Source organism: Oryzias latipes, chromosome 6, assembly GCF_002234675.1.
Source record: "Oryzias latipes chromosome 6, ASM223467v1".
Classification (NCBI taxonomy): domain Eukaryota; kingdom Metazoa; phylum Chordata; class Actinopteri; order Beloniformes; family Adrianichthyidae; genus Oryzias; species Oryzias latipes.
Genome location: NC_019864.2, coordinates 30883341 through 30900490, shown reverse-complemented (window position 1 = coordinate 30900490; position 17150 = coordinate 30883341). Strand labels below are relative to the sequence as shown.

Genomic DNA, 17150 nt, shown 5'->3' with positions numbered 1-17150 from the left:
TTACTCTCCTGTACCTCTCATGATGCAGTTACATTTGTTTCATGCCTGCCTGCTCTTTTGCACACTCGTTTTTTTTGAAGAGGGATTTAAAACCGCAGGTCACAATGCAGCTTTATTCCTCCTCCTACACTGACTGCGTGGAAATCAGGGGCCATTCTTTAAGCACAAGAAAAGCCCGGTGATGGTTTCTAGAAATCACTGACTTTTGTTCCGGATTCAGACACAATGAGCTTGAATTTGGTAGAAATGTGACAAAACGGAACAAGAAAAACCGAAAAAAACATGATGGTAAATGTTAAATGGATGATAAAATGTTATTTTTGAATAAAAACTTGAAAAAGCAGAGTTTGGACTCACACCATATGAAATCATCCTTTTTATTAGGCTAATATGTTGGTCTTTTATTCTAAAAATGCTTTCAGTAATTTAAGGATTTTAAATTCTGTTCTATTTTACTTCTAAATTCTGTTTTTGAACACGTGTTTGCTGACCAGAACATGAAATAATGATTTTGTTGTGATTTTCCTGTTTTATAATTGAATGAATGAAACGTGTCGGTGAAGCTGCAGTTCGTTCGTTGGCCGCTAGGGCTCACTGTTGCTCCGGAGACGGTTTGGAGAATTTGCACTAAAGAGACGCAAACAGTAAAGATGCGGCATGGAGACATTCCTGCTATAACTCCCCACAGAGACAATGATCTGCACTTAGGAGAACATTTAAGCTTCAGTCATGTTCTCTCTGGCTGGTTTCACTAAATACTTTTACTTGACCTTTTTTTAATTGACTTCCTTCATTTTAGTGTCAGGAAATACCATGAGAGACACATATTTGTTGGTAAAATCCAAATTTGTCCGTGTGAGGAATTCAAGCGAGCCTGAAAGTAACGTCAATGTTTTGGATGAGTTCTCCTCCAGAGGATCAGAGGATGGATTCTGTACGTCATTTATTATTAATGGCCTTGAGTCATGTTTCCTTCAGACTGAGCCATTTGTGGAGGAGAGCAGCGTCTGCCGCTGAAGGCTCTTCTGCGTCTCCGCTGACTTTTCACGCACGTTTGACCTCGCCGCTCTGATGTTTTCGACTTTTGTCTCCAATCAAACCAGATCCATCTAACTTTGGATTTATGATCATTGAGGATCGGAAGCTGCGTCGTGTGGCTTTCATTGATCATTTGGTGATCCAATTACAAGTGTTTGCTGATTCTTTCTGGAAGTCTATTGGCTGGGCGGCCGCGCGCGCTCCGCCTTTCGGTGAAGCCACTGCGCCGCTCCAGCGCGCAGACCGGAGGTTCTCCAGAGACGCCGTCCAACTTTCTGCTCTAGGTTGGAGGAACTTCCCCCCCCCCCCAGAAAACCAGAAACTTCTCCGTGAAAAGCGCCTCCTCCACATTTCTCCTCCCCTCCCCGAGTTCTCCTTTGCAGCATGAGGTGCCAAAATGGCAAGGAGTAGCAAGTCAGCGGCGCGGACCCTGGAGGATTTGACGCTAGATTCGGGTTATGGTGGAGCCGCCGACTCCTTCAGGTCTTCCAGTGCGTCGCTGTGCTGCTCGGAGGCACATGGCGGGAATTACTGGCATTTAACCGACTCCATGCGCAGTCGGCACAACAGTCTGGACACTGTGAACACGGTCCTGGTGGAGGACGCGGAGATCCTGGAGTGCAGCGGGCGGTGCGCGAAGCTACCCGAGCTTGAAGATGTGCCGTGGAGCTTCGGGGAAGTGGCGAGCGCGCTGACCAAGGACGAGGAGATGAGCCTCCCGCCGCCGACGCAGGACGTCCTGCTCAGGCTGTCGGTGCTGGTCAGCCGGGTCCTGGTTCGGGTCGCCAAGGAGGCGCAGCGTCTGAGTTTGCGCTTCGCCAAATGCACAAAATACGAGGTCCAGAGCGCCGTGAAGCTCGTCCTGTCGTGGAGCGTGTCGCTGAGCTGCGTGAGCGCGGCCGTCGGCGCCTTGTCTCTGTACAACATGAGCACGGAGGAGGACAAGTTCAGCCGCGGCAAGTCGGCGCGCTGCGGACTCACCTTCAACGTGGGGAAGTTCTTCAGGTGGATGGTGGACAGCAGGGTGGCGGTGAGGATCCACGAGCACGCGGCCATCTACCTGGCTGCGTCCACGGAGAGCCTCTTCCGTGAGGTGTACGCGCGGGTGCTGCGCAGTGCGCTACTGGAGCGCGACAACGGCATCCCCAAGTTCACCGTGGAGACCGTGGATCAGGCCGTGAACGGCGACGCGGAGATCTGGGGGTGTATGCAGCCGTGGCAGCACCTCATCTGCGGGAAGAACGCAAGCGGTGAGTCCCGAGAGTCCACGCGGGTGCAACAGGGTCTGACAGCTGCAGAAACCAGTTCAAGTATTGTTGGTCTGCAGCAGAACCGGGTCTGCACAGCTGCTGGATCCAGCACTCTGGTTCGGTTCCTGAGTCCGTTTCAGAGGAACTCTGACCTGAAGTGTTGCGTTTTCAGTCCCAGCTGCATGCATGTATTGAATTGAATGGATCCAGCTGTTGGTGGCTGTTCCTGCAGCTGCTCTCCTGCATGCAGAGATGACCCAGCATCCCTTTGGGTTCTCTCAGGGAAGGAAACTCTGGTTCCTAGTGGGGCCTCAGGCAGAGACATTCACTCAGGAGTGTGTGCGTGTGTGTGTGTGAGTGGGGGGGTTCCTCTCTTGAATCATAACCCACTCAGCCTTGCAGTTTTTGCTCTGCAAACATCTGAGTGTAAAAACATTCTTCTGTTTTCACTTCTGGATGAACACAGACGTGGCTTGTTTATATTATTTGGATGCAGCCGTAGTTCTTCTTGCAACAGGTTTACATAACAGTAAAGGCCTGAGGGGGGGGGGGGGATATGTGCTAGCATGCTGTATCCAAAGTGATGTGAATAAATCAGAGAAAATGACAGAGGCAAAGTTATGCAGACAGAGGTTAGAACGCATGAGGAGGACACGCCCAACGCTGCTCTGCTTTAGATGTTCTCCTGTCTCTGATGATGATGAAGGCTGGCTTCCTCTTCAGAGACAGCTGGAGTCAGTTTGGATCAGAACACGCACACGTCCAGCAGACTGCAGTGGAACATGTGTGGACCATGAGCACTTTCTGCCTGGTCTGAACATCAGGTTCTCTGCAGACCACTTGGTATGCACGGTGAGGCTCCAGCCCTGGAGGAGGTGTGGAGTGTTCGCCGGCGCATTGGACCCATGGATATTAGCATGTAAAACATCCAGAGCGGTTGGACAATGTACATAATGGTTGAGGCTAAGGAAAAAAAAGCCAATGAAACCCTTTTGAACTTTAAATGTGTAAAACTAAAGAAAATGAGGATGATAACCTGTAGAAAACCCTCACCAACCGTGAACATCTTCATACTCATAGATTAGCTGGTTCTCATGCCAACTCTCCTCCCTTCTTGCTCTTTTTTATTTTTTTTTTGTTTGAATTTTAGATATTCATAGAAGCTCCACATGCAGCTTCAGTGCACGCTGCTGCCACACGCATGGGTCTATGTGATCACAGGCTGCTCAATGTGCAGCGGCGCCGATGCAGAGCAGCACGGTGTAAAAGCCACCAATGATGCAAATGTTGCTAAGCTTCCATATTTACAGTAAAAGTTCCATAAATGTCCATTCTGGAAGGGTCTTTTTTCCAAATGAAATCGTCGCTCTGCAGCTTTTCATGCTGAAGCTGCAGGATGAAGAGCAGCGTTCTTCACTGCCTGGATAGGTTAATGCTGTTGACGTGCAAAGGGAAGACTTACCAAATCCTTCTGTAGCAGAACCCTCAAACTTGGGTGACTTGTGTTTTTGTTAGACTTTGTGAGGAAGACTTTCTGAATACCTTTTCTTGCATCTCCTCTACCAAAGCCAGTTTCCTTTGTTGTGCTTTGGAAACGTTTAGGTTCTGATACTGCAGACAAATGAATCTGAATGTGAAGACAAGTTTCTGCTCCAGAGCTTCATTCAGTCTTTATTCCATCAGTGATAAAGCTCCCATCACGTCTTCAAAAGGCATTTCTCAGAACCCAAAAAGAGAGAGTTTCTCTCACTCTTAACCCCACAGATCCATTTTCTCCACAACATTTCCATAACCGATGACACTGCAGCCGAAACCCGGGAGTCCAATCATAGCAGTCGGTGCTAAAGTGAGAAATATCTGCAAATGGCCTGTGGTTCATTCATTTACAGTCTGGCACCAGACTTATCAGAGCGGACACCCCCAAAGCCAAGAAAATGGCAGCTCTGCTCTCCGTCTGTCAGGGACTCAAAAAGATAGTCGATACTCTTGACATGTATCATTCCATTGGACCGAAATCGGAAAACGTCTTTGATTTCAGGATCCCTTCATCCTGAATCTTGAACTGAAGAAGCTTTTAAACATTTGTGCTCCTGATCTGCAGAGAACTTCATCTGGATTTATTCCAGGACAACCAAAAACAGGCTCAGATATGTCAAACAATAAAATCTATGAAGTGATGGGATCTTTCAGGACTAGCTCTGAATGTTCTGAGGCTCATCATGATCAACTTCTAATCCCATGAAGATGATTTCATCTTCAGCCTCCAGCCGATGAATCAGGGCCACATTGAAAAGATTGTCAGGGTGTCATCTGCGTAAAAACGGTTCAGCAGCTTTTTGTCCCGCAGGTCTGAAGTTCCAACTACTGCTGGTTTAAAAAAAAAGCCCTTTGCTTGAGAAAAAACAATATAGCAACGATTCAAATAACATCTATGAAAGAAATGTCTTGATATTTTTGTCTAAAAACTGGATTTTTGTTGGTTTTAATGTAGAAATTCATAATTCCACCATGGAAGGTTTTCCCTCGTGTTTGTCTGACATGAAAACTGCTTTAAAACCAAACAAAATACATTTTAGAACAGAGATCTAATGAATTGATATTGAACTGAGTCAGACTGAGCTGTGGCTGGAAAGATGAACACGTTTGAAGTTGAATCAGATCTAGAGTTCAACACAGCATTTCTGCATTGGCATCTCTGAACCACAATTTAGTTTTAGTCATTGCTATGAAATGGAATAACGATAAAGGCATCGGCGCAGTGTGCCGACCGATTTCCTCTTGTGAATTTTTGCTGATTGAAAACCGAGCTTTGTGTTTAAGGAAGCGACTCAGAAGAGCCGTTTCTGCATTGATGCTAAAATCTTTTAATTGAAAAAATAGGAGAATCCTGATCAGAATCGCCTTTATTGCCCAAGTACAAGTACGAGTGCAAATACAAGGTGTGTCATGTAAAGACAAACAAGGCAAAGTATAAATGGGTGTAAAACAAAATACAACTAAAGTTCTTGTGTTTGTGGTTCATCAGAGCGACGCCACTCTTTGTGGCGAGTGATTATGGTGAATTACAAAACGCCGCCCTAAGGGGAGGAGACTGAAAAGATTGTGTTCAGGGTGGGGGGGGGTCTATTGAGATTTTAGCAGCCCGCTTCCTGAATCTGGACCAGTACAGGTCCTGAGTGGAGGGAAGGTTTGAACCAGTGATCCTCTCTGCAGACCTACAGTCTGTCGCTGTCGTATCTCGTTGCAGATCCAAAGCAGACCGTGATGGATGAGGTCAGGACAGCCTTATTGCTGCACGTGTAGAAAATGCTCAGCAGGTTGAACTTCTCAAGTTGTCGCAGCAAGACAAACTCTAAACCTGAGAGGACAAAAAAACCACTTCTGAATGTTTCAGGAATGGACGTGTCAGACTTTAACATCTGATCCATAATTATTCAGTCCTACAGTTCCCCGTTTTCCACATATTCTCTCTTCACCTTCAGGATGCAGGGGTTCCTCACAGCAGTGTTTTTCAACCAGTGTGCCACGGCACACTAGTGTGCCGTGGGAGATGGTCAAGTGTGCCGTGGAAAATTGCCCTCATTAACTGATCTAAAAACATTTCCCATCTCCAGGATTTCAGCTCTGTGTTCATCCAAACAGGCCCTGATAAAACACTCAGGAGTTAGGAATATAAAAGATCGTAAAATACTTTTTCTTTGCGTTTATTTTATTTTATTAAAGACATTTTGATAAGAATGACCGTACCACGATTCAGCTGCAGCTCCGGCTGTATTTGGGAAAGTCCCGTTCCTTTGACTGTCTCCACCAATCATTCTTGAGGGGCTTAATCACATGTAATCAGTCTGACCAATCAGAAGTGGTTAAAGTCTTCACTTCCTTGTCCCGATTTAGCTCGTAAAGTCGCTCAGTTCTAACAGAAATACCAGCTAAAGCTCGTCCTTAGCGGTGTAGCTTTCCACAGAATCCGGTATCAGACCGTGGAACAAGTGAACAAAACAATAAAGCTCCGAAAACCGATCTCCGGCCGTTTTATGCACTACATCTCCCATGATGCATTGGGTTGTGAGAGTGACAGCACATACGGAGATCTGTTGTTAAACGTCTTGAAACCAACGAACACGCATCAAACTATTTTTAAATCTTCTAACTTAACTTTTATTGAATCTTTTAGGAAAAAAAGCTGCAGTTTCCAGCTTTTTCTGCAAGAATAATCTCAAAAATGCATGTGATATTGTGGAGGGGCTGTAGATCAATACATATTATGTGTTTCTCCTTCTTTTTTTTTAATTTTTGGATGCTGGTGTGCCGCGGGATTTTTTTTAAGGTTAAAGTGTGCCGTGGCTCAGAAAAGGTTGAAAAACACTGCCTCACAGCACTGCTGTGCAGGTGGGGGTGGACCTGGAGGGTTTATTATATCACCAAAGGTATTGGCTCACCTGCATTGCCTCACATCTGAACTGAAGTGCCGTCTCATTCCTGACCCATAGAGTTCAGAATGATGTGGGTCCACCTTTTGCAGCTTCAGCTCTTCCTGGAAGGCTGTCCACATGTTCAGGGGTGTTTCTAGGAATTTTTGACCGTTCTTCCAAAAGGTATAGGATCTTGTCAAACGGCCATCGCTCCTCACGCGCAGGCGGTTCCCTCCGTAACATCTACCAGTTTGCGTTCCGGTGATTTTCTCCCTATGGTTGGACCCAGGGTTCGGACCTCCCTGGGCCGCCCCTCCGTCCTTTATGACTGGAATGAGTTGCAGAAAACCTTGAAGTTGTGTTTCTTGGTCTCCTTAGCTGCCTTTAAGACATCTTTGATGAATGCAGATGTTTTAAAGTGTAAGTCTTTTTATTGTAAATACTGATGCATGGATTTGTCCTTTTTTTATTTGTATGTAACTTATGTTGCACTATCATTCGTTGTGAATGAAGAAATTATTCTCAATTGACCTATAAATAAAGGTTCGATTGACTTTATTCTCTGGAAATTTTGAAATTTTTCTCATAATTTAAAGACTTTATTCTCACAGATTTGTATATTTCTTATTCTTTTTTAGTTGTAGCCCTAATACTTCCTCTGTTTGTCTGTATTAACAGATCACAAGTCAAAAAAAGTTGCTTTTGAAGGAAGGAGCTCCAAAAAATCCCAGAGAAAACTGCACAAACACATCCAATTTTGAATGACATGTTTATAAAAAAAATAAATGAATCGACTGCTGAATAATTGAAAAGCTTGTAAAGATGAATTCACACTGTTGATGTGCTGAGTCATGGGAAACTATTAGTTTGTTAAAAAGAGGATTTTCTGTCTGTGAATCACTGCAGTGAATGTGAGATCTCTGAAAAATTAAACATGCAAGTTTTTAAGTATTAATAGGAGCATAAAGTGGAATATCAGGAAAAGCCTGAAGTTCACTGAGACGTGGCTGCAGGATCCTCTGTCATCGTTTGTAGCTGCCAGACTTAAAGGAAAGGAGGAAGTGATGGTTTACGCGTTCCTGTGTGACGACCTTCACCTGCTATGAGACTTTCTGCAGCTGGGAATTGAACTGTAGCTGTTTTTTAGTGGGTGTTTGGGAGGATTGGTGCCCTTTTAGCTTGATTTGTTGTTAAATTCAAATCGTGTTTTTAGTTATTCGACTTCTTCCAAGCTCATCACAGCAGATTTCAGTTCTAACCGTCCACGTTTTTTCTGTTCCTGCTTTTGGCAGGTTTTATCAGAGGACATTCTGATGTGGGTTTCAAAGCTTCTATGTTTGATTTAACTTCAGGTATTTCCATGTTTTTTCTAAAAAAAGGTCAAAAGTGAGCTTTATTCCTAACTTAATATGTAAAAGTCCAATTTTTAAAGCTGCTTCCACAAAGAAACGCGTAGAATCCCTCCCAGACGGAATAAATGAAGTCCCAAAGACTGCATTGGAATTTAGGGCAAACTGAAAAATATTTGATATAAAATAAACATAAAAGTTTTAAGAATTTAACACATCTTCTCTGAAAATCTTTTTTAACTTGAAAAACTGAAAGCTTCAATATACTTTTACTTTTCCCATCCGTGTTTGGGAACTTTGATTGCAGCAGTGCTGAAGAGCATTGTGGGTAATTAAAACAACTGTGGTGAGGGAACGCCGTGTTTTTCCCGAGCCGGATCATTCCAGAGAAACAGAGAAACGGTCCTTTGTGGGCCTGGAGCTCATCACTGGAACACCTTTGTGGGGGAAAGATGGTTTCTCCATGAAAGACAAGATGGCAGGAAGAACATTTTTGTCCATTTCTGGCGTCAGCTTCTACCGCCATGACACCCCAGCAGCTTTTTGCTGGGATTGTTTCTGTCCTTTGTTGCCGGGGGGTCTGCGCCGTGTGAGGTGGGCGTCTGGCGCACATGTGATGTGTGGAGAGCGGCGGCTGTACCAGTCTGTATCGGGGGGGGGGGGGAGAGGTTAGGAGTTTTCAGGTTCAGGAGAAACGCTGATAAGACGCAGGACCAGTGAGGGAGGGGGGACCAGTCCTGCTCCCACCCTCCCAGAGATGCTGCTCAACACACAAAAACGCTTCCAGCATCTGTGAGTTCTGTTCAAGTTCTGCACAGCTGGGCCGGGTTAGGTACCGGCTCAGTCAGCGTGCGCTCCCACACGTGCACACTCTTCAGGACTGGTGCAGGCATGACAGAACATTACGATTCAACATTTGCATGAAGGACAAATCCTCACACGGAACCATGCAGGGACAGTTCTCTTACTGCAGCCTGAAGATGCTCTTCTGTCCTCATTTAAACTTGACCTTTCACCAAAATAAGATCCATCCCATAATTGCAGCCTCTCATTGAGCAATCCTTCAGCTTTACGCATGTGGTTGTTTTCATCTGTGTGCGTTTATTGAAATGACACGGACACTGCAGATCTGTGTTGCACATTTGCAGGAATTCAGCCACAGAAACGATGAAAATCTCTCTGCAGCTCGGAGCCAAACTCTGCAAAGCTGCAGCTAAGAATGAAATTTTCATGATGTCGGCTCGGCAGGAAACGCAGAGGAAGAAAAGAGACACTCCAGATGGCAAGGATCAAAACAGGAAAATCCATAGGAAAAGCTGTGGCTGACAGATGAGGCCCAAACAAGCACCGAGTCCTCCTTCTTATAGCCGAGGAGGAAGTCTGTGCAAACGAGCTGCAGTGAGTGGATGGAGGAGCATCCTCCAGGCCGAGCTTGTCCTGTTCAGAGGGAAGCCATCTCCAGTCAGGGACCTCCATTCAGTCTGGAAAGTCTAAAGACGGATTCTCTGATCTGTTCTCCCTGATGTGGAAGAATCTTTTATCCTTGACAGCAGGAGAATGTGGCAGAGACGTCTGCGTCTCTGCTTCCGATGGCTTTTCAGAATAAAAGTGCCGTCCATTTTCTTAAGCAGAAGCAGATAAAACAAACGAGGACTGTTGTTGCTCGAGGATCCTAATGAGGAGAGGGGAACGTTTCTACAACCCCCTTTTGTCATGGGGGCTTAATTAGTATTTAAATCTGGCCATTCGTCCTTGAATGTAGTGGTGGGGGCCAAAGCTAGAAATGGGGGGGTGACTCATGGAACAATGTCCTCCTTCAGCTGGTGACATGTTGAAGGAGGTGACAGCTCACAGAGACTTGTGGTGTGACTCAAAGGTTTCCTTTGGTCATGAAGGTTCAAACCCGGTTCCACATAAAAAAGAGGCAAAGAACCAAAAAATGCTAAGTTCCTGTCTGCGGGTTCCTCACCTGCCTGTTATCCTCTGAAGCAAAACCTGAAACTCGGGCAGACTTCATGGATAGTGTGGCGGTGAGGGGGTCTTGTTCTGTAGAAAGATGCCCAAAGGGCTTCAAACAGGGTCAGTGCTGGCGTCGTCTTCATGGTTCAGAACCGAATTTCTTTGCGGTCCGTTACCTTTTTCTCCAGTTTTTAGTTTTGCTGAGAAAAAATAAACCGTTTAAATCTTAAACTGTTTAATCCTCTCAGTCTCCTTGACCTCTGCGGTGGTTTAGTCCAGGTGGCGCTGGCCGCCGTCCACCTGTGTGCAGGTTTCACTGACGCTTTAATCTGCCAGGATGAGTGGGAGCAAACATCTGCTGACGGATGCTCAGAGGCTGGACAGCTTTCCGTCACTGAGCAGGTCTGAACGCTGCTGGAGCCTCCGTGGAGAAAACGCCTCCTTTGGCCCGAAGACGCCGTTCTCCTGCATCCTCCGTGACGTGTCGCTGCTGCTGCTGCTTCCTGTTCACCTCCTGCTGCGCTGAAGTTGAGCTCAGAGTCAAGAGCAACACCTCAGATGTGTGAGGACTGTCACTTCTGAGGATCTTTGTCATTCTTAAGCATCTGCCGACACCGCAGGGAGGAGTCTAGCTGACCCGGGACACGTTCTCCATGTGGTTCCGTCACCTTTGTGACCTGTAGCAAAACGAAACCCGGATCCTTGTGTTGTTTGAAAGCCAAAGAAATCCATGAAAATAGAGATTAAAGATCCAAACTGCATCTTTAAACGAAACGGAAGACACATGGTCTAGAACTCTCCCAGATCCCTGACAGATCATTCTACAAAGTGCTTCTTATGCAGCTTTTCTATGTGAAATCAATGGAAGCCTTTTTGAGAATTTAGAAGATCAAAAATGAATCACAAATGATGTAAATGGACTTCTTCTTCCTTCCTCAGTTTTCTGTAAATTCTGTTTCTGCTCATGACGGCACACAAAGGAAGGCTGAGACTCGGTGGAGCTCCAACGGGCTGCAGGTTTGCAGAAACTGTCTATTCTCCTCCTCTGGACCAGTTTCCTGTTACGGCCTGTGAGATCCTCCACCACTGACCTTCAGACCAGCTGTGCTGCTCCATACCGCCTGTAGCATGCTAGCTTGAGCTCAGCCAATGCATTTGTGCAGTTCAGTCACCTCCTCAGCGTTGGGCTGTAAGATTCATGGTCTGTTTCTCCTCTCTGTCACTTCTCCTTTGTCTCCTTCTCCGCTCTGCTCCTCCGTTCTTGTCTCTCCGGTTTACTCTCTTGCAGAAGTGAGAGCTTGTCCCGGTTTAGTGGTTCTGTCCATCCAGACTGGAGAAGGCTAGAGGATCCTCCGCTGTTTCCCTTATTCTGTCCGAGCGGACGACCTTCAGATCAAGCTACAGTCTGGAACCGGAACCAGCTCGTCTTGCTTTCCCTGTAAAAGGCTGGGATGCAAAAGCGAAGTTTCAGTTGGAGTTTGCTTTATTGTCAGCAGAACCAGCAGCGTCCAGAACAGAAAGATCCAGTTTTCATGACTGAAACACGACTCTTTTCCCTGAAGGGGCCTGCATCCTGCTTTTCTTAAGCTTTGCAGAGTAAATTAGATCCATGTATCATATATTACCTCTGGCACACTAAAGAACACATTTTAAAAAAATGAAATATCAGTTTTTTTCCTCATCTCTTTTTCCTACCTGGAAGTAAGACGACTCGATCTGTGAGGCTCCGCCTTTCTCTCCGTGTGGGTGCCGCCCATTTCATGACATCACCCTAGAGCAGGCCTCGGCAGCGTTTCTGTGTTTCAACCATTTGAAGTAAACTAAACTGATAAGACAACACCTGGAACAATGATAGATTTAAAGCTCTTTAAAATCACATTTACTGAATGAAAAAATGAGGCCATTTAAAATGAGAAAACCATCATTTTTAGTTATTTATTTTTAGGAAAATAAACAGACTTCTGTCACTAAAATGTACTTTTTGACTTGTGTTAACGTTTTGGTAAAATGTTGGACATTAGAGACTAACTTGCTTTATAGACATCAGTAATAGAATGTGTCTAAAACAGTTTTTTACTTTATATTGCAGTGTTTTTCAACCTTTTTTGAGCCACGGCACACTTTAACCTTGTCAAAAATCCCGCGGCACACCAGCATCCAAAAATGAAAATTAAAAAGGAGAAACTCTACAGTCCCTCCACAATCTCAGATGCATTTTTGTGATAATTGTGGCAGAAAAAGCTGGAAGTTGCAGCTGTTTTTTCTAAAAGATGTAATAAATGTTAAATTAGAAGATTTAAAAACTGTCTGATGTGTGTTTGTTGTGGTTTCAAGACGTCAAAGGAAGACTCATTGTGCGCTGAGACGCTGTCACTTTAACCCAATGCATCATGGGAGATGTAGTGATGTCAGACAGACTCGCGTCTCTGAGCTTCATGGTTTTGTTCATTTGTTCCACGGTCTGACACCGGATTCTGTGGAAAGCTACACCGCTAAAGACGAGCTTTAGCTGGTATTTCTGTTAGAACTGAGAGACTTTATGAGCAGAATCAGAACAAGGAAGTGAAGACTTTAACCACTTCTGATTGGTCAGACTGATGACGGATGATTAAGCCTCCAAGAATGATTGGTGGAGACAGTTAAAGGGGCGGGACTTTTCCAAAAACAGAGCTGAAGCTGCAGCTAAATCGCTGTACCGTCATTCTTATCAAAATGTCTTTAATGGAATCAAATAAACACAAAGAAAAAAGTATTTTATGATCTTTCATATTCCTAACTACTCAGTGTTTTATCAGTTTGGATGAACACAGAGCTGAAATCCTGGAGATGGGAAATGTTTTTAGATCAGGGCAATTTCCTGTGACACACTGGTTGAAAAACACTGGTATATTGACAAAATTCACACATTTTTCCATAAACTCCACTGTTTCTGGAATCCAGAGCAGCTTTATGTGAATTAATAAGTTAAGCTGTACATTCTCATCATGTTTCCCTTTTTCCATACCTCTTTTCATTCAACACTTCTGTAAAAAGCATTTGATTACTGCATGCAGGAACATCCAAATGTGATTTAAAGTTCTTTTGAAAGGACATTTAAAGCTTTTTTTCCTAAAAATACAATAAATGCAACCCATAATAGGAAAATACCCACATGACAGTCCCTGTTGAAGGTATTGTAGCAATTTTTCTGCTCAAAATAGACCGGAGCGGAGGGAATTTCTCACTGAGACAGGTGTGGATTTCAGTGTCCTACCTGGCTGGATGTTGCATCATCTTACAGCTCTGATCCTCTTTGGTTCCGGCGCTGCTGAAAGTCCGCGTGGTACGGGAAAGGATGAGTCACCTGAGAAACGCCGCTCAGTCAGAGTTGATCTCCCAGGCTGCTGAATGCAGCGAGGAAGCTGCAGACGTTCAGAGGAGCATCGCCTTTAAGGGCGCCGTGGTCGCCTCAGGGTGGTCTTTACCTGCTCACACCTGTCATGTGGCTCCTCTAACTGTGGCTGTTTCTGAAAACCCCCAGGATTCGTGATGCACAGGCTTTGCTTAAATGTCAAATTTAGTTGCTTTCTGATGATCTCTGCTAAATAAGGACGGATTTTTGATCACTGTAACCTTCTGCACAGCTGCAGACCCTGCAGTGCTAATGAAGTCTTCACCTGCATGCTCCTCCACTGACACCTGGACTGGAGTTTTCACTGAAGCTCTGACAAATCACCTGTGTGCTTCAGACCAAAGGTCCAAGAAAATCTGGTCTGAAACTGAGTCTGTGTGATTTAAAATGTCATTTTCTTACTTAAAGATTCATTTAGACGCCTGGCTTATTTGTTATAACTATTATCCATTTACATATTTATTATGATGAACCCAAATGCAGCAAGAAAAACCAGGATACCAGTGCTAAAACAAAACCAACTTTGTACAAAATTCCTCCTTTTTGGCTGAGCTTATTAAAAACAGAAGATGCTATTTTCCTTCCTGAGAAGAATCCAGGTCCCGTCCGTCATGCGGACTCATTCAGCTTCACCTCTGGCCTCGTCAGGTTCTGACTTTGGGTTTGGACAGAGTGACGCCTGAAGGCGGATTCCTCCTTAAAGAAAGCAGCTGAAGGCTGAAGGAGAAAACGCTGCTCGGCCTGTGACGCCTGCAGTGGCGATAAAAGGGAACCCCCCGGGGACGATGAATGATGTGGACTGTATCGAACGATCAGGCATACATCACTGCCCTGATTTGGCTGCTGCAGCTGAACAGTTGAGGAAGAGAAATCCTGGAATTAGCCACATCCATTTAGGTGTCATCCGCTTCGGCTGCGGGGTCTGGGGTGGGGTGGGGTGGGGGGTCTTGTCGGCCCTGTCCTGTGGGGGGGCATTCTGGGGGAGGGGGGGGGGGGCACTATTGGTACGGGGCAGGGGGGGTTGACGGGTCGGGGTCTCCGCTGAGGCCATCTGCGGTTTCCCCGGCCGGTTGGCTGCCTCGGTCCCGTCGAGGCCTGACCAGAGCTCTTCTAGGGCCGGCGTTTGGGGGTGGGGGCCTGGGCTTGCTCCGGGGGGGGCCGGCGCTTTCTGGCTCCTCTCTCTCTGTGTGGGGAGGTGGTGCTGGGCCTGGGGTGTCGGCGCCTCCGGGGGTGGGGCCCCTGGGCTGGGTGGGCCTGGCCCCCTTGCTGGGGGGGGGGGGGGGGGGACAGCTGTTTGACCACCGGGGGACAGTCTATCAGCTGTCCCCAACTTACCCCCTTCCTCATATAACCTCATAATAGGGTGAGGGGGTGGGGGGCTTAGCCTGCGATGAGCCTTGGGGGGGGGGGGGGGGTTTACTAGGCAGTGGCCCCCCTCCTATGGTTGCCGTATGGAGTGGGCCCCCCCTCTTTCGGTTTTATTTGCACCTTAGACATGTAGGGCCCTTGGTAGGGGGGGGGCTTGGACATCACTGCCAGCAAGCAGCGGATGTCCTCCTAGCACCCTACCCGCCAATTTTAACCGCACCTTAGACATTTAGGGCCCCTTGGTGGGGAGGGTGAGGGGACGTCACTGTGAGTAATCAGGAGATGTCCCCTTAGTGCCCTACCCGCCAATTTTAACTGCACCCCCCTTAGTACACACACCCCTCCCCCCTTAATATATACATCCCAACATAAACACACACACATGCACACACACACCTTCTCAAACACACATACACGCACACACATGTTGCAAGGAAGGTGGGACCTGGGTCCATCTGTCCCCTGCCTCTTCCCTGGTGGGGGGTACGGGCCCCTTTGCAACGGCGGCCGTGTCCCCGGGGTGCCGGCTTCCTGGGCCCGGCGGTGCTCTCTCCGCGCGGTGGGGGGGATCACATTACATCTGAGCCGGGGGTGTCTGGTCCCTGGGGGGTGGGTTCTGGTCCTTGCTCCTGGGTGCTGGGCCCCGCCAAATTTCCAACTGTGGCCGAGCCTGGTCGGGCCATATTTACAACATCCCTTGTGGGCCCTCTTTTTTTTTCCCCGGGGTTCCCCCCTCCTGGGCGGGGGCGGCGGGCCCCCTGCCTCGCTCCTCCCTGGACCAACCGTGGGCCGGGCGGGTGGCTGCCTGGAGTGCGGGGCGGGTCTCCCTTGGGGGGTCCTGGCTCGTACCTGGGGTTGGGGCGGGTGGATGCCCGGAACTCCTGGGTGGTGGTGGGGTGCTCGTTTGGGGCTGTGGGCGTCCTTCTCCGGTGGGGCCCTGCGTTGGGTTCTCCCGGCACGGCGGGGGGGGGCTGCTCTCCTGGTTGGGCTGGGGCGGCGCTCTCTTTCCCTCCGTGCCTCCCTGGCCTCTGGCTCTGGGGGCCTTGCGGCGGCCCTGCTGGCCCTGGCCTGGGTGGCGGGCTTGGTCGCCCGGGCGGTGGTTGTTCCCTGCCGGTTCCCGTGTGGCGTTGGGGGGTTCCGGCTGCCGCTGCTGCTGCGGTGGGGATGGCTGGGCACTCTCCCTCCTTCTTTTCACGTTCCACCATCCATTTTAGAAGAACATAAACACTCACCTGAGCACAGGTGTTAGCTCACCTTTGCACTAACAGTTTGCATGACTGAATGACTGAAATATTTCACACTAGTTGGTTTTAAGGCATAAGTATGCGTGTGAACACTATCTGTTTTGTGTACATGTCGACAGGTGGACATTTTTTTATTTTTATTTATTTATTTATACACTGTATTTTATCCCACGAAGGGAAATTCTTTCTTCGCATTTGACCCATCCCCTTGGGGAGCGGTGAGCTGCAGCCGAAACCGCGCTCGGGAGGCAGTAGCGTTAAGGGTCTTGCCTAAGGACCCTCACTGGGTGATGTTAACTGCTCGCCATTGATATGGTAATTGCCCCCAGTACCATTGCTCATTCCCCTCCGGGAATCGAACCCTGGTTTCCTGCATGGTAGCTTCCCACCTTACCAACCGAGCTACCCAGCCGCTAAAGCACACCTGCTAGCTTTTGCAGCTAGCAGGTGTGTTTATAACATTTGAGTGTGTGTGTGGACAGGCCCCGCCCTTTTTGTACTACATTTGAACCTTACCATAATGATTAACAACCAGTTAACTTGTTGCTTTATGCTGCTTCATGGTCTTACCCCCCTCCTATTATCACCCTCCTACCCCCCTCTCTCTAACGTCCCTCTCTCTTCTTCCCCTCTTTCCTTTTCCGTCCGGTCCAACACCAAAGATTTTCAGACATGATTGAAATCAATAAAGTTTGGCCTCAATTACAAAAGGGGTTTATTCAGACATACCTTTGGTTTGTCTGAAGATTAATAACCCCTCTTGTTAAAGTAAAATATGTCCAACACAAGAGGCCCTCAGCTCTCATCTGTCTGCCTAGCTGTTGGACAGGACAAGTTAAAAAAACAAAAACAAAAAAAAAAGCCACATCCATTTAGACACAGTGACATCAGAAGCAGAGGTGGCTTTCAGCTTTCTGTGTAAACATCATCCAAACTCCAAATCAAACATTTTGGGGAAGATTCTGTCGCAGAGTGTGAAACCTCAAGCATATCAGAACTTTTAAACCGGCTCAAATGTTTTTTCCTTTTTTTGTTTACACGCGTTTAAGCTTTCTCTTTGTTTGGTTTGTCCTTAAGGGCATAAGTCACCCAAGTCCTGTCTGTGCAGTCAGACTTGACCGATGGAGTTGATTCTGATT

General features: G+C 47.1%; 1 protein-coding gene across 2 annotated transcripts in view; it reads left to right on the top strand.

The window, feature by feature from the left end:
- The first annotated feature begins 1006 nt into the window (after nt 1–1006).
- LOC101160653 (ankyrin repeat and BTB/POZ domain-containing protein BTBD11-B) overlaps nt 1007–17150 on the top strand; it is a 75845-nt gene continuing 59701 nt past the window's right edge. The window contains exon 1 of one of the 2 annotated variants that reach the window (XM_023956122.1): nt 1007–2288. In XM_023956122.1, the coding sequence (XP_023811890.1) occupies nt 1436–2288 (853 nt within the window). In that variant the 5' untranslated portion in view covers nt 1007–1435. The remainder of the gene's footprint in view (nt 2289–17150) is intronic. The other variant, XM_023956121.1, reaches the window with a different exon arrangement.